Genomic DNA, 24,709 nt, shown 5'->3' on the forward strand with positions numbered 1-24,709 from the left:
TCTAAGAAAATGCTATTTTATATAATAACGCAAAGAAAAATTACGGCTGTCTTCATTTTTTGTTTTGAATATGCTTAAGTTACAAATTGATTCAAAAACGTCCTCTTAACTTGAAAAATGCATTTACGTACGTTTATTAATATTTGTGGGGAAATTATAAAACGCTTGCTGTCATTTAAACATGTACGTAAAAATGAGTTTTAGATAATTTGAGTTATGCGATTCGTGATTCTTTTTTATTTTACACAGAATTACAAGTTAGCGGATTCCTTTACACAAATATACAGAACCTGTATGCAACATGGTCCCTGCTTTTGCAGGAACGAAATATCTCTTATTGTACACATAGAATAAATTCGTATTTTCTTGACCAGTATTAAACAGAATACAATTTAATGTAACACTAAGGTAAGATTAAGAGATCTTTTCAATGAACTTGGACTGAGTCAATCTAGCTTATTTTACAAAAGTTCGCGGTTGTCTTGTCTAATACAATTGAATCTTTATACACAATGTAATTCGCGTGTCATAAAGTTGAGGGTCCATGCATAGAACTTTTTCGATGCAATACATTATACAATCATACACATTTATACTATTGATTATTTTTACAGCGATGTGAATGAAATTTATACAGAATACATTCTGCTTCATAATCTAAGTATATACATGAACCGTTTTCCTCTGGCAGTTTCTGAATTTCTTTTTTGTTTTGCCACACTCATCACTTCAAAATCGGAGGATCAATGTTTTACCATGAAGCTACGATTTATACTATCGTAGAAACTCTAATGTGAAACATTGCATAGTATGAAGTTAAAATTATCATGAAAGTTGCATAGTATGAAGATTGGTAGAATAGAAGATTGTGTAAAAAAGTATAGGAAACGTTTTTGATATTGTTTCGAATAGAAAAAACGTAGTCAAAATCACCACAGTGGGAAGATACGATAAACACAGTTGAAGACTTCCTAAACACTTTTGGCATTCCTTTGGATACCGATCGATGATTTCGGCTTATCGATTTCTTGTTGTGCTTCCCCTCTTACAGTGAATGTTACGTAATATTTTTTCGAACGATCCAGTCTTTCAGCTGGAAGAGCTATTATTTGCTTCTCTTCTCCATGTGTTACTTCCACCTGCAACAAAGATAGAATTTTTGTACAGTTTCGTAACGTAATTTTTAAAGGAACACGCGCATTACTTATATTATTTTTGTTCAAATAAGTAAGAAGCACGTAAGGATTTCATTTGACACGAACTAACTTGATTTGAATCAAGTATTTAATTATTTAGTATTTAATTATCGCATTAATGCAACTCTTACATAATTATTTTCTGTTTAAGTGATTAGATTTTACCCTCATTTGCCCCTTTCCACGGCTCTCTATCTTCGGAAGAAGATCCGCTTGTTCTTGGCCGCCTCCACCTACTGCAATTATAATCTACAATCACAATAGGGAAACTGATTCCTTTTGAAAGTCATTTGGATTGGATTCTCGTATTCAGCATACCATTTCGGAATTATTAATCATAAAAATAGTAACATTCCTTTGAACTTTTCATGATTATGTATGTGTGTCTCATGGATATTCTTTCAAAGAAACGTTGCGAAACTTTTGTACATAAAAATTTCTTATGAAAGAATTTTCTATTATTTCCCAATTTATTAATTAATTAGAACGTTAATGGAGGAAGCTTGAGAAATATCATCGAAATTTTATCATATCAAACGTTGATAATTAAAAGAAATTGAAGAATACAATTAACATTGTATAAATTTTCTTATTCGACTATTTCACGTATAAACGTCTGAAATGGAATCCTGAAACTTATTAACTATGGCAATGCACGGAAATAACGTACGATATGTGTACGCAGGGAAAGAAGTGTAAGCACTAGTGGCGTGATGACAACGGTGAGTTTTTTGGATGCATTGCTTCGCTTCCATACAGAAGTCTGGAGTTGCTGGCCTTTTTTGAATCTTCCTGAGCTGATCGTACAGGAAGGCCTCGAAGTGCCTAATAAGAAATATTAATTACATTTTCATTCACAATACTATAAAAATATACGCTAAGCAATTAAAGAATCATTATGAATGGTTTTATAGCATCAGTAAAGTAAACAGCAGCAAACGAATCCTATATATAGACTTGATAGACTGTCATGTTATTCATTACTTTACTTTACTTTACTTTACTATACTTTACTATATTTAAAAAAAAATTGATTTTAAGACAGTCGTTACAAAAAATACACAGATAGGAGTAATGAGTATAAAAATCAAAGCGACACAAAAAACGATCTTCTAATTGTTTTAAACAGCGTATTTTTTTATATTTAGAAAACAATAACCTGAACGTTAAGGGTTGATCGTATTTTGCCACACCAAGGGTGGGTCCAGACATCCCAGCTTTATGGAAAGCATCCACCTGAAACAAAGGATATAATTCAGTGTGATTTTAGATCCTGATTAAGTATTTTGAATTAAATATAATCTTAAATTCCAGTTAAACAGATCAATGCGTAGATTATGTTGCATTTTATAGGGAGAAATAGGCAAGGTTATTACTTGTCTCTTAACCAAAACTTGTTCATTCGCTCTGCCATGACGTATCTGTAATCTCTTCAGTTCCATCAGTTGGAAGAATATCTTTCTTTCCAAGTGATATCGTCGTAAACTGATTTGGACATCTCTTATTATGGTGTCTTTGTTAAGGGATTGTTGCTTGTCGGTGTTTGGACAACATTTCATGATCCTTCTTCTCGGTATCCGTGATACTCTAGGACTGGGTTCTATGCCACTATCCCTGCCGCCGCTGTCACGGCGTTGTTTCCCTTGCAGTCGACTGACTCTACTTTCCTGAGGACTTTGAACTCGTGTCAAACGAGTTCGAGTACCGGATTGTACCTTTGTGAAATGAAGAGAAAAAATAATTAGTTACGAGAAAACAATCTTTTGGTTACAATATTATTTACACAATATGTATCACAATACTATTGTTGATATGATGTTTCAATATCACGAATTAATGTGAATCCAATATTACGAAGTAATGTGAATCTATTTCATACTAAAATATGACATTAAATAATGAAATATTCTCGATGGTAGATTTGAAAAAGATGGTCAAGGCAATCTTGTACATTTACGTGCCTTTTCATTTTCACAAATTTCTATCATTGATCGATACGAATAAATACAAATGGTACTCGTACGTTATTATTAACATTATAAACATTTCATTTTCAAATTCACGCACAAGAAGTTTATTTTATCTTTTAAACAGATTATACATACATCTATTTCGTAATTACCAACATTAAAAATTATATTTCATATTTTTATATTGGGTGCATAGTAAATGTCACATTGAATTGCATCATGTTGATTTAAAGGATAAAATAAACTTACAAAAATTGAAATATTGTAAATAATGAAATTTTCCCCATTAAATATGTCACAAAGTATATTGTAGGGGAAGATATAAGATCAACCGGTTTATCGCCAGTCTCACAAACGATGAGGGAAGACTAAATACTATTTCCATTCTACTTTCTCTACCAGTTTTAACTTTATATTATTTTCAGAATTAACCTACTTGGGGTAACGAGTCGGTCGCCGAAGTCCTGCAAACATCATGTCCAGCTCGAGACATTTCTTCCTCGCTCGTGCTTGGTAATACCCTGATGACACCCATTTCATTATCATCCTCGGCTTCCGTCTCGTGTTCTCCGTCCTCCCCGATAGCGTCTCTGATCTCCTTGTCAATCTCCTCGTCCTCTTCGTCCCATTCTGGACTCTCAATCACCGCCACTATAGCGCTCCTATCTGGAGAACGTTCTTCTGAACTTTCGAACAAACATTTTCTTACCGACGATCGTCCAATTTGTCTACTCTTTCCCGTTGACGGTCTCGAGCGTCTGGTTTGCGCCGATTTCGGAGAACTCGAGGAACTTTCGTCAATATATCGAAAGGTCTCTACTAAAAGCACGGGAAACGGTATAAAGACACTCATGGAGTGGTTTCAGTACTCACCTGTCCCCAGTGCGTCTTCCATAGGATGTTTCTTCACTTTTTTAGCTTCGTCTTCATCCTTATGATCTTCTAAATCGGACTTTGCAGGAGACGAGTCTTGAGCAACTTCCTCCTCGTCGTAAATCTTTCGTTTCGTGGCAGTTGGTGTATCTGTGCTTAACGATTTGTCTTCCATTAACGCAGAGTCTTTAGAGGATGAGAAATCAACAGATTTTCTACGAACAGCTTGCTCCTTTTCATCCGGTGACTCCTTGCTCGAGCTTTTTGTTAAGGCGGTCGATGTGGCCTCTTTCGTTTGTACGCCGTCAGCAGCAATTTCATCCTCCTTCTGCACTTCTGACGTCTTCTCTGCAACTACTTTGCTCGTTTTTTCCGTGGACAATTTCATTGAAACGTTTTTCATGGAAGATTCGCGCTTCTTACCAAATTCTTTCCTCTTTTGAGTCCCGACGCTCTTTTTGGGACTTTCATCCGACTTCGAAGACGAGGATTTTGATCTTTTCTCATCGAAAGACGCCTTTCTCTTTACAGTCGCAGATTTAACTTTTGATTTACTTTTCGTTTCTTCCGACGTCGACTTTTTCTCTTCTCCTTCTGACGGTGAAACGCCTTCCACGGATGTCCTTGGTGTAGTGTCCTCTTTCTCTAAACGTATTTGACTTTCCGGACTTCCAGATTTGGTCGCTTCCTCCGAATCTTCGTGGTCCTTCACAGATACGCCCGTTTTCTCACTACCCGTCTCTTTGTCGAGATTCTCGTCAGGTTTTGTTCCAGATGACGCTTCGTCTGATTTGGAAACGAGATCGTCTTCCTGTCGGCTCTGTTGTCGTTGATATTCTCCAGAATCCAACGTGGCACTTTCCGACTCAATCGGCTCGCGTGCGTCTAACCTGCCTGGAAAGAGGACTCTACAGAAAATTGGCAGAAATCTTTTTTTAGTAAAATCTACAGGAAATTAACAAAAATGTTTCTTAAACATTAAGTTAAAGTTTCAATATATTATGCATAAAAACAAATTCAGTAACAATAATATTGACATACTTACAGTCTAGCTATTATTCCGTTTAAAGTCTTACCTTTCTCGCTTTCATCTTTCCTCTTATCTTTCTTCTTTGCCCTATCACTAAACGAGGTCTCGGTTTGATCATCCTGATCTTTTCTCATGTGGTCCACGGCTTTCGTGTCTTCTTTCTCTCGGTCTGATTTTACATCTTCTTTCTCTTGGTCCCGTTTGGAATCTTCCTTCTCTCGACTCTGCTTCGAGCCTTCTTCTTGTTGAATTTTCTCTTGTGCAACCTGCTGTCTCATTTCTTCCACATCTTTCTTCAAACTGGCAGCTTTCTGCACGAGATCGGTACGTGATGCGTCACTCTGCTCTAAAATATCGTCCGCTTTGCCTGAACTAACGTCTCCCGCTATTTCTTGTATCTCGATCACTTCCGTTCTTAATCTGTCGTCGAAGGTGACTTCCTTCGAAGCTTCTGCTACGGATTTTGGCGTATCTGGACCTTGATCTTTATGGACCATCGCTGTCACAACCACGCGTTCCACCGTTTCTTGACTGGTGCTGTCGGTCACGTCTCTGCGATATCGACTTTCAACGATGTTCCCTTCGTTTTGTCTTTCTTCGTCTATCGATGTTCTAGGTGTTTGTTCGCTGTGAAGCGTAGATTCTGTTGGTCCTTGTTCTTTGTCCAGCGAATGCATTCGATCGGTTGTACTCTCGCCATTGTCCGATGTTTTCGATCTGCTGGATTTCAATTTTCTTCTGGTGCTCCTGTGAGTCTTTGTGAATTTCGTTTCTCTTGAACTTTCCCTGGGTGTCTTTGATCTTCTTCCAGACACCACCTTCTCGCATTTCCTCTCCAAAGATTTTCGTACCACCACCACTTCCAGGCTATCGTCGCTCACGCTTTCATCGTCATCGTCTCTCTTTGAACCCTCCGTTCCATTAACTTTGCTCTCGTCTTTTCTCGAATCGAATTTTTGCTTCGACGTGTCTTTAGCGCGTTCGTAGCTGTCTGACTCTGAGGATGATCCGCTTGAGTCGTGTCTGGATTTCGATGATCGTTTTTTACTTCTTTCCCTTCTCAACTTTCGATCGGTATCATCTTCCTCGTACCTACAATATTTTGTCATGATTATTTATTTAAAAGTGTACTTTGGAACGAATAACGGATTCGTTACTATTCGTATATAATCTTATGAATAAATTGAAAGCTTATCTCTGCAGAATTATTTGATGTTTTATTATTATTTTAAGTTTCCTATTATGATAGTAATCAAATAAAGGAATTGTATTCGTGCGATTTAAAAGCATAATTTGTGAATGTTTCAATTTATGTTTTCAACATTGTGTTTCGATTTCTCAATTCCCATACTTCCAAACTTGCCAATTCTTAAACCTGCAAACTATCGAACATTTAGGTTTTTAAATGTCAATCTCTTATACTTTCAAATTAACTAATATTCACGCTTACAAATCTCAAAATTTTCAGCATTTAAAAACTGTCGAGTTCTTTTTGTGTGTTTTTTTTTGCGGCGAAAATAAAAAAACATAATGCTTAATAAACGTAAATGAATAGAAGAAGAATATAATTATGAGAGATATGGTGTTCCGGGAGAGACGTCAGGCTTTTGGGATTTCAGTGTTGCCAATATCAAAACATAGCATTGCTCGTTTCATTTGTTTTATGATGTTTGTCTTCCTACGTTAACGAAGTTTATTAGTTTTACAGATTGTAAGTGAATCGTGGCACCGATGTGGTGGTGCTTTTAACGGGATATTTTGTAGCTTTTGATCACCGATGCTGCACTGCCACGTGCATCTACTTTTTCCTCTATGTCTCCCTATAAGATCGTGTTATATTTCAAAGCAAGTCTACTGCACTTTGTATTTGCATTTTCCTTCGCAAGTTGTTCGTCGAGTTCACTTGCACTGTCATAGGACTTAAAAATTTGTAGTTTTTCGAAATGTAGTACGTTAAGATGAATTTCTTTGCAGGAATAGGTTATTTTCGGCGTAGCGCGGGGAAATACGAAAGTATGGTGTCTCCCCCGGGCACTTGAGATAGGTACTGCACTTTTAGTCGGCATTCACACGGCGCCCACAACGACACTGCATCAGTGGATGCTAAATGGGCTTAAATGATGCTTTCAATGTTTGAATTATAAAGAGCATGCCTCATGTACGATATTATGTGTAACGACAATGGAAGAAAGAAGAGAAGACAACTAAATTGCAACTCGATCAAATTACAATGAGAGACAATTGTACTGAAAAACAGAAATAATAATTTCATTGTACTTTATAATTCTATAGAATAAAAATACGTTCTGTATAAAAATTTCGACTATATTAATGCATAAATTTATAAAGACTTGTTTTTTGGCATTTACAGTGTTTTCTACAAGCACTTTCCAACTAGCATCAAAGAATCTTGCAGTGAAGAATATAACGAGTGAATGTAACAAGTGTAAATTTTGAGTAGCACATATTATGCATTGGAAAAATATAAATATGCGTATGTATGTATTAGGTTATCCAAAAAGTTTCTTTCATTTTGTAAAGAAATAATAGATGCACAACATTTTTCGTTTTATATTATTTTATTGAATCATTGTTCTATTGGAACAAAATGGATCATACGTAATTCAATAAAAGAATATAAAACAAAAAATCTTGTGCATCTATTATGTCCTTATAAAATGAAAGAAACTTTTGGGGCAACCTAACCCCAATCTACTGTACTTCAGTTTCCGCAACTACGCGGTCTGTCGGTACCGACGACGTGTTATTCGAGGAAACACCTATGTAATTTAAAAATATCTTACCGTGCTGATTCACTACGAGCTCTCCTTTGATGATCTTTTTTCGAGGATGACTTCGATAATCTAACTTCTTCCTCGCTGAAGCTCCGGCTATCCTGGCGCGCCAACTTTCTTAAATTTCCTCTTCGTCGCGTTCTCTTCTTAATCCATTGCTCCTCGTAGTATAATTCCGGAAGTTTGCAACTACGATCTTGTCTACGGGGACTGCTTTCCGTATCGGTGCTGCTATCCAGATGCCTCATTCGCAATTTCGTTGAGAATACTGAAATCGATTCGATAAAAATGAAAAATCCAAAAAATCCGAATTAAACTATTATGGAAATTGCTTCGAAGGGAAATTGGTAAAAGTTCCAGCATTTACGAATGAAAATTTTGTTTTAATACGAAATCGATTATTTGGTAAAGTGAACGTACTTGTATTGGTTCTCAAATATGCAAGTAAGTCGGATATTGTCATTACAATTTCTTGAGAAACATTGAACAATTTATTCACAGTTCTACGACAAGTCTCAGAACATTTAGTTACGATTCTCTGATAAATCTTATAAAATCTAATCATGATCCCCTTTGACAAGTCTCGAACAATATATTTTCAATTATTACAACCGTCACTATCACCACAATTATTAATCGCAATTAGTATTATCACAAAAATAATTTCCACTCTTTCACTACTATCGAATAACTTTTCAATGATTCACACGTGAACCTTCTAGGACTCTCAGACGACTGGAAGAATTGTAAGATAACTTTCTTGATTCTCAGTCATACTACACTACCACAGTCTTGTAGCTTTCACCACTGACAACACACATTTTTGCCATGTATAACCAAACCTCTTGTCAGAAATCAAATCAATATTTTAACATAAGCGATATTTTTATATAAACATTCAATCTCTTTGCACATCGTCCTATTCGTATCTCACCGGCGCATCACTTCCTTTGCCAAATCACAGCCGCATTTAGCACATATCACACGTAGCAATCAACTAAAGACTTGGGTACATCGTACGTCTTATGAAAACGACATTTCTGTTAGAATGAAATGCAAAATTTTGCTACAGAGTTATTACTTTTTTATGTCATTTCTACATTACGGTAGAGACAGTTGTTGTACATGTATATGTATATATTATAAGTAGTGTAAAATGAAAAGAGAATACTATCGCATGCAATGACAGACGAAACCCTTTGAGATAAGGAGATCCACGTGGGCGTCACTCGATAACATCATCGATAGGATGCGAATATATCGGATGGCTCACTTAAGCTAAACGATAGAAATAATTAGATTAGAAATAAAGATATTCATTAAGATATAAAAGTTTCAACAGCGTATATGTTACGTCGCCTAAAACATCTGCATTCCAGCCCTCGCGACCGGACAGCCAACGGCCTGCGTAACGTCATTCCGACCCTTAATAAACCTAAGGACCCAATATAGCCTTTCACTTTCACGGTATTGTATTAACATGCGTCTTCAGTCAATCACTTGGGCCTGAAAAATTTTGTTACGCCACGAGGCTTACCACAGGCTGTATTTTCTAACCGTCGCTCGCGGCCCTATAGTGTCGTAGGCAAATCGTCTTAACTGACCGCCGGATCATATACAATGTATCGACGAGCGCATAGTTGTCGCCAAGCAGCGAGCTCTCGAAACGTCGAATTTTGTCCGTTACGTTTTCCACACAAGAACGGACATACGTGATCATAGGCGCGAACGGTGGCGTGACCCGAGCATAGTGGGGGTCGTCTTCGAAATGAGACAAAGGAATCATCGAAAGACAAGCAGTTCCTTCTGACGAGCCGAACGTTATACATCGTATAAATTTATATTTATTTAATCGTGTAGACTAAGTGTTGGAAATATATACTTTAACTCTGTGAACCACAGTGTTATACTAACTGAATCACCCCTCTTATCCTGACCGAAATCAGGGGATCAAACTATTCGTGGTGTCGATTATTGCAATCGTAACGGGAATTTACGACTCCCGTTGACGCGTATTCTCGCGACCGCGTCTCCCCGCGATAGCTCGAAACTACAGTATGGGAAGGTCCCTAACCTCGCAAAAGGATACGATAAAATAATTGTATATAATACGTACTAATAAACTTGCCACAAATGTGCATAAAACTTGTACCATAAACAGGAAGTGATACATTAGATTTAATTACGGTTTAGTACGACAAATATGCAAATTATGACTATCTCATACCGGTATCTTAATGGAGATTGTCATTCGCGTGCTATTGATCCTCATTGTTACAACGAATTATAAAATGTCCTTAGGAATAATGTTATGAAGAAAAAGTGGCGGTTTATAAGAAAAATTTTAACGCCAAATGTTTAGCCAAAAAGTCTGATATTGCGTCTCTGAAGCTCATAACATAGAACATAAAATTTTTTTCTGACGCATAATACACGTTATAAAACTTTTCTTATACTTAATACACTTTAAAGACATTTTTGTAAATAAATATGTATATACCTGACCTGACCTTTATTCGGCACAGTTTTCTGCATCCTCAATTTCTGTGCCGTAGTACCACCGTGCATTTGGATCAATTTCGCGCAATCCCTGTGTCCTCTGTAAAGCGCCGCGTCCAGAGCTGTCATCAGATTGCCTTTGCTAGTTCGGAGAACAGCATTTATCCTCGCGCCATTGTCCAGAAGAACCTTGCACACATCCAAATGTCCATGAAGGGCAGCCACGTGCAAAGGTGTCTTGCCATCTTGTGTGGCAACGTCCAAAGTGCTTGGCCGTTTTTTCGCCAACCATTTGATTAATTCGATCCTACCGGAAGCGACAGCTTCATGGGCGACACCGGTTCCTCGTACACTTCTCGCGTAAAGAGAACCACCGTGCTGGGCAAGAATCTTCAAGGTTTCCAGTTGGCCTTTCGCTGCCGCACAAAGCGCTGGTCTAAAATATTTCAGATTTTTTTTTAACTTTGAGCTTTCTTTGTATTTTCGTCTAAGCTGAATATTTTTCGTACTCTCGTTTGATTTAGCTTTTCTCTTATATTTTCTGGAAGCCAGATATTACATATTTTAGCTCACTTCCATTTATACATTCATTTTAACTTTTTAACTGCTTGAGTCACATTTCTTAGCTTTCATATCTAAAGGCAACGTCTATGTATGTAAGTACATTGTATCAGAAACGTGTATCATTATCGATAATAACAGTCTGTCTATATGTAGTATCTATAGACTGTCTGGTATTGTCTATTATTATGTATGTACGTATGTGTATATGCAAGATAATAGTGTTAATGAACCCTATGACCTATGAATTTTAATTCTATTATTACTGACAGAACAAAATTAATGTTGACATAGATGCAGTATAGTCGGTAGAAGAAATACCGTAAGGTCGTAAAACTGGTCAGGAGTAAATTATTGGTAAAGTATAGGTAGGCCGTAAAGAAAATAATTATAAATTGAGACATTTTGAGAGACATAGGGACCTAGCTCAAGACGCTGTATATATGACGTGAATCACCAAATGGTATAGTTGAAAAATTGACCTGTTTTTTAACGTTACAGGAAAGTAAAAATGATCTAAATTACAATATAAATATAAATTTTCTTATTATTTTATTTAAATATATAGAAATATAAAATTTCGTTGGGATTTAAATTTAATCAGAAGATTTACTGAAAACTTACTGAGTTATGAATGCACTCAGTTTAATAAACCCTGTCTTGAGGAAGACATTCTAATTTATGACCTCACTGTTTTGATACCACTGATTAAACGCGTATTCGACTACTACCAAAGACTCTCGAAATAAAAATCTAAACTTCTATCACTTTTGTCGCATATCAAGATGTTGAAATCTTAATGAAAGTTATGAAGCTTTTACCATAGAAAGCTAGAACGAGTATTCTCTGAGAATTATCCACATCCAAGCTTAAAATACTTAATAGATTAGTGAAAAATAAATTTCCTGTTTTAATTGACAGTCTCGTTAATATCAATACAATTTTTTTTTATTTTAAAATTGTATCATAAAATTGAAATCTGTGCTTCAATGAACATTCGTTCCAGCTTTCTACAGTACTTACGTTCTACCCTTTCGATCCTGCCGATTCGGATCGGCTCCTAACTTTAGAATTAAGGCTGTGGCATCAGCGTGACCAAGAGTGGCAGCATAATGTAGGGCTGAACATCCATTATCGTCTACGTGATCGGGGTGAGCACCGCAGAGATTCACTAAGGCCTCGACGCACCTAGCGTGACCTCTGGAAGCAGCACAATGAAGTGCCGTCAGGCCATCCTTGTCTGCAGCTCCTGCGGCAGCTGTGCCACCGGCTCTATATTTTAATTCTTGCTTTTAGAATCATTCGTCTTCTTTCTTCGTTGAACATATATCGAAAAACTACTTCCTAGCCGATTTTGATGATTTGTATACTGACTTGGGAAAAGATGGAAGGCATCTCAATTCAATGGATATATTTTCTTCTTTCCCTTTTTGGGTTCGCCGATGTATTCGAAATCTCTTGAACAATCGGGATGATTCCTTTTGCCTCGTAAGGTATATCCTCCCGCTGATCTCGGTAATAAGCTTTCTCGGATTTATTTATTGCAAACTATTTTCCTTCCTAAGAATCTAATTTTTGTTCTCCTATTTTAACAATTTTTATCAACTTTTTCCTGTACACAGAACCGTCGGCCAGGCTTAGTTTTCGAGATGTTCGTAAATCCTGTCGGTACCATTACAGTGAATTCTGCTTTTAATTGATGGCAGCGACATTCATGGCAGCGTATGCGCGTCAGTATTGCTTCACGGCGCGGTGACTAGATAAAATGACGCCTAACCTTAATTGAATGGTTGTCTGGGAAAAGGATGTATGTTACATTTTATAAAATTTACAGGGGAACGTAAAAACAATTCATTGTTCACTGTAGTAATGAAAGAAGCAGCTGGTGTGACATACAGCATTCTTCCACTTTGAAAAAGAAGTATTAAGTTAATAATGAGAAAGTAATTTATTAATCGCAAACACAACATTGGTTATAAAAGTCATTGTTTTTGACACTGGCAAGTAAATTTTTGAGAAGTCATAAAAATAATTCTTTTTTTTAAAACTTGGTAATACGCCTTTTTTCCACTTCTTAATTTCTTAGGTTAGATTAGGTGTAATTTTATCTGACCGCCACTGTGGAACGGCCGGTAAACAATACTAACGCATACCTTGCTACGAACGCACAATTATAGGCAGAATTTTCTATAGTGGTACCGACAGTTTTTAGTAAATATCTCAAAAATCAAGACCGACTGTCATCTATATGTATAGGAAAAAGATATTCAACTTACCGAGGTTTACAACACATTTCGAAATCATCGAAATTGGAGAGGAAATAGTTTCTCTGCAGTTCTACCATATAATATGTAAGTAGTTTCAGAATTTCGATACATATTCGTCGTTCATACATAGTCGGATCGTTTCTAGATCTCACAATTAATTAATTATATATTACGGTACTTTCGGGATCTCGGTACGTTCACATGCAGTTGCAGTTGCATAGTTTTGAGATCTCGATATGTTCGCACGCAGTCGAATAGTTTCGAGATACTGACAAGTTTTATACTTTAGAGAGCCGGCTCGATCTCGCCCGAGTTTTGCCGACCAGTTCCGAAGCACGAAAGTCTCATGAATTTGAGAATCAGTTAAAGTATTTCATACAGTTTACGATACAAATATTTAACGTTGCACAAATTCAATTCTAATTCCAGTGACGTCACTTACGAATGTGTTACTAGTTTTAAAAAGAATTATTTTCTCAAATTACCATTATGTATCGTTAAAATTTAAAGCGTCATTCTTTGCGCGATAAGCTAGCTTAAAATAGGATTATTTTCGACGTTAACGTTCAATGATAGTGAAAGACCGCGTATTCAAATGAAATCAAATAGAGTCAAACTTTACCTCGCTAGAGCCAACACAGCTTCCACGCTACCGGCACTTGCCGCCCATAGAATCGGTTGTCTTCCATCTTCGTCTTTCGCGTTCACATCGGCACCGAATTCCAGCAGAGTCTGGAGAACTTTTAAACCAACTTTCTTAGGTACAGCAAGTTCCGCAGTCGCGGCTGCACCACAACACTGAGCGGCATAGTGAAGAGGAGATCCTCCGCGAAGATCGGGTGTGGATGGCCGAGCACCCGCCGCTAACACCAAGCGAACACATTCTGCTTCCCCGCACACTGAGCAAATGAATATACACTTATAATGTATACATACACTTCGTAATATACACATTTCGTAATATTCTAATCGTAGATAAAATATTCTCTAAAGCTGCTTATTAAAATGTACATAATGTACTCTGTAATGACATCAATAAGAAATAAGTAAATAATATTTTCATGATTATTATTAAACAACATATTGTAGCAACTTAAATAAATTTAAATTTTAAATTTGATATATATATCAACTTCGTAGGCCTTTTGCTTTGCAAATGTCGTAATAAATTACATAAGAGCTTGGATTAAACATTTTGAACGTTAGGTCTCTGTTTATATACTAAGAAATTAATGTGGTTAGTTACTTTAAATATAAACATAAATCAATTTACTACGCACATTAAACTAGCAATGAATGTTTTCGTTACGATAATAACATCAAACGATTTGGTAAACATTATGTTGCAAGAATTAAAAACATAATTATTATGCATACGCATGTAATTTTTATTTTTTGTTTTCTTTAAATAAATTACCATCCAGTTTCATCTTTTGCCAATGAAAAATGCAAATCAGTAATATTAGCAGTTATTATGCAATGCATGTTAACTTTATAAAACATGTACAAAATGGTGTTTCATCTAAATTAACATGATCCATAAAGTTTCCAACAGTAACTAATTTTTATGCGAAGAATCTTCTCGAAGCTGTGGCCTTTCTAAGAAAAAAATATCAACAACTAGTGTATATGTAAGTCAAACAAATCGCGTAGTATAGACTCAGCATTGGTAAGATAGACTTCCTTCGACCATAGTTCTGCTTGTCTTCAATAATAGACTCGCAAGATAGCATCGTGTCCCGCGTGTCCGTATTCGGAACACTTGGCGAGTAACGTTACAAACGATAAAGCAGCGACATCGACAAGTAGGTCGGAATATTACTTGGTGAGAAGTTGCCTTTGTTGCGTCCGCGTTTGCAACTCGAGGCGTTCGTGAATTACACAGATGCGACTCGTCGATAGAGAAAACTTTCTTTTTCATACCGTAAATCCAACAGACGAACGTAAAACATGGGCAATTGTGGTGTACGGCTATAAATCTCTGGTCATTTGAATACACCAAGGACGACTATGGTCAATCTCTCGGTTTATCTCGGCGTGGGTCTCGCTCGCGTGTTCCTTAGAGAACCGGAATGACGTCACCAGAACTGACCCACTAACCTTACCTGACCAATACTGAACCCTTATTTTATCGGAGATTAGTAGAAAAGATACGCCCTGTAATTCACAGTTTCCGCAACTTCTAAGGAATCGTTACTGAGCTCGTGTGGCCATTTGCGATTCGACCTTTCATCCGACAAAATTAAAGCTGGCTCTTTATAAGCCAATTTATGCCCACTTTCCACCGCGGATTTAAACGACGCTTTGGCTAATCTTGATCGCCAGCGTATTCTCTGACCGTAAAATTACCATTCACGCAAGATGCAGTTATTGTAAATTGAATATTATATGCAGGGTGTAACGTCGTCAACGTTTGGATGAGCAACAAAAGATTTCATACAGAGTGCGATTGGAAGTATAGAAATGTACAGGTAAGGATTTCTTTTACGCGTGTAAAAATAAATGAAAATTATATGTTAAAATTTATCCATTCGAAGGTTGATTTCCCAAGAATAGGTTAGTCTCGACTTTGAAAATTCATTGCGTACATATCATCGCCTTGCTGGAAGCGAGTGACTCTATTAGGAAAGGATATTATGCGGAAGAATTTCTTTCGGAATACAATTTTTCAAATGTTATAGAAAATAACTAGTAGCTTGATTATTTAACGATGGACAAATAATTTTTATAAATTCTAGTATTAGTCTTTGGATTTCTAAGATCTTTCTAAAATATCTATTATATAAATATATGTAAGTTTGTATTGTTTATATTGTTAACGAAAAGGTTAGAATAATCTTTGAATTATGATATTCTTGTTATACAATGTAATTTTGTATAACATAAAAGAATGTTACTTCCATCTTCCTTTTGAATTAAAATAAAACACTTGCTTGGAAGAGATGAAACAAATTTTCTTCCTTTATAAATTATCCTCGATAGACTCTAATTACGATTAACATACGCTGACTACATTACTAGAGAGAATCTTTTTAAAAAATATCTGTATGAAATATTAAATACATCAGCGATAGTCCAGGTGATAGGCGGAACACCATGTATAAAATATTGTTGTCTACAAAGAAAGTGCCATGTAGAAAGTGTCTAGTTTATCTAGAACCGTTCAAATATTTGGAAAAACATGAAAGATAAACAGATCTCAGACAAAGATTGCAATGCAGCAAATGATGCGAAAGACACAAATTTGTAGCGTTTTAGAAACCTCCAAATGTGAACTATAAAGGTATGTACTAATGAAAAGACGTGTCTGTTTAAAAATTGTAACGTGTCCTCCGCAGGAGGTTCCAAAGTCGCCGTATAGTCAAATACACAAGAGTACAGTATATCGTGTAATTTGTCCCCGAAACATTTTTTTCTACCATTCATGTTTTCCGAAATAGTTGAGCGATTCCTGATAAACCGGGCATACTGTATGTACAGATTAAGCGTGAAATAAGGAGAAAATAGCGGGAAAGATAGAGTGGCTGATAAGGTTAGGTCGATTGATTCGAAGTATGTACACATCTAAGTGATTTCCAAGAACATACAAACTTTTCGGTAAAATACGTAATTCGAATGTATGGTGTATGTACGTATATTAAATGCATCAAGAGTGCCACGCAATCAAACAATTATGAGCCAATTGCAAATAAGGCTATTTAGAGAGTCCTTGGGCAGAGTTATGCATTACTAATCGTTAGAACGAAATTACAACGGAACAGATCGAAATATACGAAACGCGAATACATGGAAAGGTAGAAGCAATAAATAATAAAAGAAATGCATAAATTGATAAGTAAATGTATATATATGTATGCGTGTATACATATCGTGCAGTAATAGTTATACTCGTATGACGCTAGTGTAATCGCTGGACTGCGGATTTTTATGCGCTTAAGTACGTGAAATGTGAAACGTAAAAATCCATAGAATGCAGATAACGTAAAAAATGTCACAATGACCATTATACTATTCAGTAGGGAAAATAATTGTCTATCTACATTACGTTCTTTTAATCGTATACAGGAAAACACGAATCCCCATAAGTATCCTCAGTCTAGTGGTTATCGATCGTTATAGCGTTAAGGATTAATGAACATAAAAATACCAGTCGCCCAATGAAGAACACTGTGCCCCTCCAGGTCCTTGGCATTCACGTCGGCGCCGTTTGCCAATAAAACAGCCACTAATTGCGTATCACCTGCGATGACAGCCAAATGAAGCGGCGTGTGTCCTTCTGCATCTGGTGCATTTACCAGTTCCGGTGCCGCCGCCGCGACGGCACCTGCGGTTCCAGCGTCCATGCAATAGTGAAGTGCGTTCCTCAGGGTACGATCTCTGTAGCCAATCGTTTCCTCTTGCTCTCTCAACAGCCTTAAAACCCTGGCTCTGTCGCCCTGTTGGCAAGCGTGCATCAAAGGCGTGGCGCCGATTTGAAGCACTCTGGAAAAGTTGAACGACGTCCTTTACACGTCGAAAGGAAATCTCGCGGAAATAATGTACGAGGGTCGTAGGAGAAAGAAAATATTCACGGAACTTGTTGGAGAAATTTCAAGCAGAACGATCCTTCCTATTTGCCGACGTTTCGCAACCGCGACTTCCTCAAATGTTTTCTAACGATGCTTCAGCTTACGCGTAAGAATCGAGACCCTGCTGCTAAACAGCGCAGCGGTTGAATAAATGCATGCATCGATCGCAGGGGAAAGTGTACCTGTAAGGCCTTTTTTTCTGATGATCCTGATACCGTACGGCGCTGGGCACATCACGCGACCACTGAGTTCCAGGCGTTTTCTGCCTCTGACGATGATTCCTGTATGGTGTCAGCGGGGGCAAGGACACGTCGGCCACACTTTTCTGCTGCTTCGGTTTTGGCTTCTCCTGGACCTTCAACGGGATCGGTGGAGTCTTAGTGTCCATGCCCGTCTCTGCCACCGGTTCACAATTGGTCTGACCTCGCGTGGAAACATCTTCCGCCCTCTCGGCCGATCGAATTCATCGCGCCGAAGAGAATGTCCGGTTCCTCTACCCGTGAACTGGGTCAGCCCTTCGAATAAGATTCCATGTAAACTTTGTTCGCGTCAGCGAATACGAATTTTTAACAAATTCCACGCAATCTTTTTGCGTTATAGTTTCTTTGGTATTTAAGTGAATACTTGTACATATGAAACGAAAATTTAAGTTACTTTCTTGTTGCGTGTAGATGGTAGATTATGTTAGGGTTATTAAAAAAAAAAAAAAGGTTATTGCAAAGATTTGGAAAATTGTTTACGAGTGAGGGAAACCTTCTGTTTCATAACTCTGATTTATTTGGTTGAAGACAGACGATTAAATTCTATTACAGTGAATTACAAGCTTTATTTCTCAGGATTTCGATATTCTGCCGTGTCTTAAAAATCGTACGACGGGTTTGTCAAAATTTTCCTTCTCTGTGTTTTTAATTTATATTATTATATTATAATTTATAATTAAGCAATCAAATTGGACGTCTTGATTGAAGGAACAAGTAAACAAATGGATAATTAAAAGCAACAAATGTAATTGGAAAACTCATTGTTTTTAGGTATAAAACAATTGCTCTTAAATAATCGCATGATCATAAATAAGTAATAAAAGCTAACACTATAAAATTAACAATAAAGAACAACAACGTCATTAATATTTAACACTCCTTTATGTCAAGTAAGTATCCATTATTCGGTTATTATATGCGTGTAATTAATGTACATTAAGGTATAGTAGCGAGCAACGAATAAGAACTGATCGTGAATGAATGCAAAATGAGGGCATTTCCTCGGCTATCTGATGTCTCTGCCACAATTTTTACAACCTAATTCTAGCACTGTCCATTGCTAAATATTGTCTGGCTGAAAACGCTTTAATGAGTGCGCGCCAGAAGTAAACACAGGCACTGCGTGACTGACAGCAAACACCTTACAGTTTACAGCAATCGCAAGAAAAATCGCTACTCACGGACATGCCCGCAACGTTGCAGCAAATCCAGCAAATTTGACAACACGGCGACGCGACTAGGTGAAGATTTCTATGCAGATTTTTTTAATATCCGTAAGTAAGTTTCGTCGATATCGATCGTACGGAAAGTTTCCGGGCGAATTCCGTTTTTCAAAGTAAAAATAGCGAATAGTTTGGATAATGATTAAATTGATTGACACCGAGACCTCGTTCTCATACGAAACAGCCGACACGATCGCAGATCCCATCAGAAGTTTATCACTAAACTCGACCCGAATTTAAAGCTCGGTTACTGACCACGTGGTGGATTGACCAGGTCACTCGCTGCCATAGAAACCTAACGCCACAACACCTATCACTCGTCGAGAGCTATTATGCCGGGTTTCATGGCAAGGTCGACATATCTCCAATTTTCGTTTCTTTCTCCCCTACATCGTTTCCCCCGCCGTGCGATTAAAACGTGCGATAGAACTCGCAAGACATTGAGCGACCGATAAAGCGTCTCGCGCTTGCTTCGTCGAACAATGAATTCAAATAATTGGAGAAGCGAACAAAAATTCGAGTAACTTGATCCTCCTATGTTTCACGGATATTTCAATGCCGCGTAAAGTGGTATAAAAAATGGAGGAGAAAAAGGAAACGAAGGGAAGCTTGTTCATTTCACTCGCTCCTTTCTTATCGCGAAGCGATTACTTTCCACGCGAGGCTATTATTACAGGCGATATTGAAATTTGAAATTTTAATCGTTTTGCTTAAGCGTTCAACGACGTAAGCGATGCTCGCTTTCTTACGTATTGCGCGAGCCAACAAACTCTGTACATTCATTTTAACTCGCTTTAGGCTGCGACGAGACGAAGAAGGCTGGCGTAGTCTGAGGATTCGGCGTATAATTTGAAAGACGTATGCGGCCGTGGAAAATAGAGCGATATGAATCGATTGATCTTCAAGGGAAAAGAAGTTTGATAAGAAAACTAAAGACGAGCAGCTGTGCACGCTACTCTGGCACAGTAGCACCGAACGAAATTGACTCTATCGGACGTGTTGACGAGTGCCCTTGAGGTTCGCCGTGAAACAGGGCAGTCTAATTTGAGTGGACTATGGAAAGTGCAAAATCCGATCGAATCTACACTACAACCGTGATTACAATTACAGCGAACCACAAATTACAGCCACACGAACTTTAATGACATTCTACTCAGAAAGAAAGTTTACTCTATGCAGAGCAAGATTAACGGATCGTACGAATCTCTCGTGTCGTCGAAAAGCGAGACTTTAACGAAGCACAGAGGATAGATAGGCGTTTCAAATTTCTGCTTTGATCGCTGTTGTCAATGAAACCCATTTCTACCAAATTGGATCACTTTGACAGATTCGTCCCGTCACGCTCGAAATGCAGAAAATCGTTTCCTAACCTACACATGCAGCATCGAAAATGCAATTTGCTCTGCACCTCGAACAGTGTTACCATCGTTCTTAAACAGCAGCGTCTACGTTCCTAACCTGTTTCCCGTCACGTGTCACGCTATCGTGGAGGTGGAACCAGACTTCCAGTCAGTTTATAATGTGTGTAACGGCATGGGAGAATCGATAGCGGTTTTCAAGTAACGATCTATTTTTCCCTGAAAATCCTACAGAGGAGTGTGATTCGTCCTGGCGAGATTCGTTTTTATCAGCGACGAATCGATCCGGTTATTCGACCATCACTTCGCACGGATACTTCTGTTGCTCGATGCATTAAAAGAAATGATGTATTTGGTTGTCCGAAAAGTTTCTCTCGTTTCATAAGATGATAATAGATGAACGATAATTTCTGTTTTATATTATTTTATTGAATTGGCTGTGATTCATTTCGTTCTATTTCTATTATTATCTTCGTGTATAATTCAATAAACTAATATAAAACAAAAAGATTGTGCGTCTATTATTTCCTTATAAAACGAAACGGGAGAAACAGGTTAGGTTTTGGAAAACCTAATACGTTCAACAGCATGCCGATCGTAAGAATTTGAAATATTTTATTTCATTTAATAATATTTAAATACTTGAATAATTATCAATTACGTCTTTATAATAATAATTATCAAACGTCAAAGTATTGCCTTCTTGTGTCTTTAGACTCTAGACGATCGGCGAATCGCGATAAAAATCGATTTCAAACTAAGAAGAAAGTACTATCAAACACATAAGAGCGAAGAAAGTATTTCCATTTAAATTCATTGAATAGTCGTTTGTGGAAGAAAGCTCTTCGTATATTTTTCAAATTAACATGGTCACGTCAGCCTATAGAATATTAATACCTCTTTAACCTAACCTTTAATTACATCGTAACGATGGGATTTTTGAGAAAATTAACCTTGTAAATAAATAACACATTTTATTTTCTATTCTTTACATATCTTCGCACGATAAAAGATCTGCTGCTGATTGTATCGTGTTTATTGCCTCTCGCCTTTCGGCTTCGAGGGTCTTCCCGTTTCATACATAATTCCCTACAAATTCTATTCTTATGTTTACTTTCATCCTACTCGTTATTTATCACCATATAAACTATGCCTAATTATTTTAACAATTATCCTGCTGATTGGTCATTCGTATCCAATCGAGAATTGTACGTGTCCCAAACGAAATCGCAAAGATTCAAGATCATAGAAAAGGATGTGTCAGTATCGGCAAATTTGCAAACGTGTGACTTGTGAAATTCCGCTAGTAGTGTCAATTGGATCGCGAGAGAATTCAGAAAATTCGTGGTGGAGAGAAGTCGATTCGTCACGCGTATCGACGAAAGGAAAGCAACTGGGTCTAACAAGTAATGCAACACCTTGCAAGAAAGAAAGTAAAAGCGGCAAGTAACACGACATCTCCACAACGTTATGAATATAGTGAGCGCCAGCAAGAAAAGTGCATTCTAAATTCCAAGAGCGTTTCTGCTGGAGAACTGAATCAGCGTGGTGCTGTGTAACGAAGTGGCGAACGTTTAGTGATATCTATACACACGTACGACGAACCCACGTGCACGTGTTGCCGTAACGCGGCGATGACTGAAAATCGTTATTTCGTTGATTCACCGTGCCGCACGTCGATCGTTATTGTTCCGTTAATAATTCGCGGAGGCCTTCGTTCCTTCGTGATGGCGCGTCGTTAATATTTAATGATAACATCTCCGGTTTCACGTGAGTTTACGTGCGCTGCGCAGTAACGTCGTGAGAACGTTTGATTAATCGCGTTTATTGGTGACCAAACTGATCGTTGGCGATCGTCGATCAGCAACAGAACACGGAAACGATCACAGTCGTACGAACAATCATGAGAATCGATCTGAAGTAAGCGGCAAGCGCATGATCGAGGTAAGAGAAATTTTTAACTCGAACTCATAGTTTCTAGTTTCTATGTTGCTCTCGCCTCGACAAACAGAAAAATAATTTTACTGAAAAGACTTTTGCTCAAACTCGAGATGTTGTTTATTAACGTTAGAAAAATACGATCGGAAAGAAAGAACGAAGCGCGGTTCAGACTTATCCTTCGATTCGTTGCGTGCTTATTTGAGAAAATTAATGAAAGTGAATGTGAGTTGGTAGTATTAGCGTGTTTGAAGTAAATCGAGTAGCTCCTCTTCAGATAAGCTCCCTATCGTAAGCGTACTTCATTGATAAATATGTTATCCGAATCTCGTCTGTGAATAACACGTAGAATGGTTTGTCGTGGAAAATGTGCGAGAAATTTTTTTTAACGCGTGACAAACAGGACGCTAGTTTGAAGGAAAATATAATTGACGAAGCTGACAGATTGCATATTATAATTGTTAATGCGGGAAAATTAAAAATTACGTCGCATAATTTAAACGTGGCGGCATATCAAGATTGTAACGATAGGGATTAATAAATATTTTCATATTAACTTTTTAACATAGGCTTATATAAATCTTCATTTTATATAAATATTATATACATAGTTTTACAGTGTTATGTTATGAAAAATGTAGATGTGAAATGTATGACTGCGTAAGTATGTAGATATGTGGCCATCTATAACTGCTTGCTGTGCGATACACATATACATTGTCTGTCGGTGTAACAACAGTCGTCTCGTTGCTCACAAATTCCATTAATTTTATTTCTTCTATAAAGTTTTCGTCTATAAAGTTTTAACATGTAATTTAAAAAATGATAACGTGCCTGAAAGTATATATACAAATGTATATTTATCGTACTATTAAAATAACGTGTTTTACTCCGAACGTGTGCCACCGTGTCCGAGGATTACACGTGCGTTTCATTGTCAGTGATAACGTTTGAATTCGATAGAGAGTGCCGAAAGAGTAAATAATATGGGACAATGTTGTTTTGTTTAGAACTTACTTTCTGAAAAATTGCGCTCCCAGCATTTGACTATTTCCCATTGCGAGGTGTAATCTTGAAAAACGTATTTGCCACTGATTGACGCATCGTCCACGAGGTTTATACGTTTCAAGAACTCTGAAGCGCACCACACGAGGGTGGGACGCGCACTGACATCCCTTTGATACCGCGGCTAGTTAATGTAAAGGTTGCCTAGTTACCACCGTCTCAGTAACGTATCAACAGAGGCAGAAACATTTATATATCTCTGTGACTGGAATTGAATCTTTGCACTTATTACTTAGGTCTACTATATTTACCTTATTTTCCTCAATTAATTTACGTTCTCAATTTTCTATATTCAATAACAGTAGAAACATAAATTAACAACGTATATACGATACTAATTAATTCTACGTTGTCATTCATTGATATTCATCATCGTAATTAATCTTCCATAGAAAAGGATTAAGTGGAGTAATGAGAAAAATATGTGTGAATGAAACGGTATATGTGTAAATACGTCTCTTTTATACTTTATATTTTATTTTGATATAAATATCTTCCTATTATATATCATCGTAATTCGTTATTTTTATTATATTTTAGTGTATAAAGAAACTTTTAATAATAAATGTCCTATTAATAAGTGATTTGTATCTTTTACTAAAAAAATAACAGCGAGATTTTAAACTTCAATTAACAAATGTTGAATTAATAATTGAATAATATGTTTATTAATGTTAGGCAATGAATAATTTTGTAAGCAAATAAAATATATGTATATAATATTAGTATAAATTTTGCTATTAGAAGATACTTAATACAACAGGGGGTATAGCTCAGTGGTAGAGCATTCGACTGCAGATCGAGAGGTCCCCGGTTCAAACCCGGGTGCCCCCTGATCTGATTATTTTTGCTCCATTTCAAACTCAACTTTTTAAAATTCATATTTATTGGTATAATATATTATAATATAGATATTATATCTGTATTTTACAATGTATAAGAGGATAGTTTAACATTTTAACCTGTAATACTATAATATGTATGGACTACAAAAGCATATTATCATCCTATGTAATATAATAAGACCTGCATGTATTGTTAATTACTTACGAGAATATTGTAATACATATTTTAAATCATATATTTACGTACTTATTTCATATATG

At 36.9% G+C, this 24,709-nt stretch overlaps 1 protein-coding gene, 1 long non-coding RNA gene and 1 other non-coding gene across 10 annotated transcripts; 2 read left to right on the top strand and 1 right to left on the bottom strand.

The window, feature by feature from the left end:
- Window positions 1-208: 208 nt before the first annotated feature.
- On the bottom strand, window positions 209-18,847 carry LOC100646367 (ankycorbin). Of its 8 annotated transcripts, none has more exons than XM_012318182.3 (15): window positions 17,942-18,846; window positions 17,339-17,673; window positions 13,814-14,090; window positions 11,948-12,196; window positions 10,375-10,799; window positions 7,874-8,132; window positions 5,116-6,161; window positions 4,463-4,933; window positions 4,040-4,387; window positions 3,603-3,985; window positions 2,573-2,911; window positions 2,356-2,432; window positions 1,867-2,021; window positions 1,362-1,432; window positions 209-1,139 (listed from the first exon to the last, which is right to left on the bottom strand). In XM_012318182.3, exons 1-15 carry the CDS (start codon window positions 18,145-18,147, stop codon window positions 972-974), a joined length of 4,809 nt encoding a protein of 1,602 aa, XP_012173572.2. In that variant the 5' UTR covers window positions 18,148-18,846; the 3' UTR covers window positions 209-971. The 8 variants fall into 8 exon arrangements, with proteins under 8 accessions (XP_012173572.2, XP_048269723.1, XP_048269725.1 ...); XM_048413766.1 differs by having other exon boundaries at window positions 4,040-4,393; XM_048413768.1 differs by having other exon boundaries at window positions 1,362-1,445; window positions 4,040-4,933; window positions 17,942-18,847.
- Window positions 12,960-14,567, top strand: LOC125386700. The gene is made up of 2 exons (XR_007227071.1): window positions 12,960-13,275; window positions 13,953-14,567. It is a non-coding gene; the product is annotated as an uncharacterized LOC125386700 (long non-coding RNA).
- Window positions 18,848-24,365: 5,518 nt separating the features above from the next.
- On the top strand, window positions 24,366-24,437 carry TRNAC-GCA. The gene has a single exon. It is a non-coding gene; the product is annotated as a tRNA-Cys (tRNA).
- Window positions 24,438-24,709: the final 272 nt, after the last annotated feature.

Source organism: Bombus terrestris, chromosome 17 (genome assembly GCF_910591885.1).
Source record: "Bombus terrestris chromosome 17, iyBomTerr1.2, whole genome shotgun sequence".
NCBI lineage: Eukaryota > Metazoa > Arthropoda > Insecta > Hymenoptera > Apidae > Bombus > Bombus terrestris.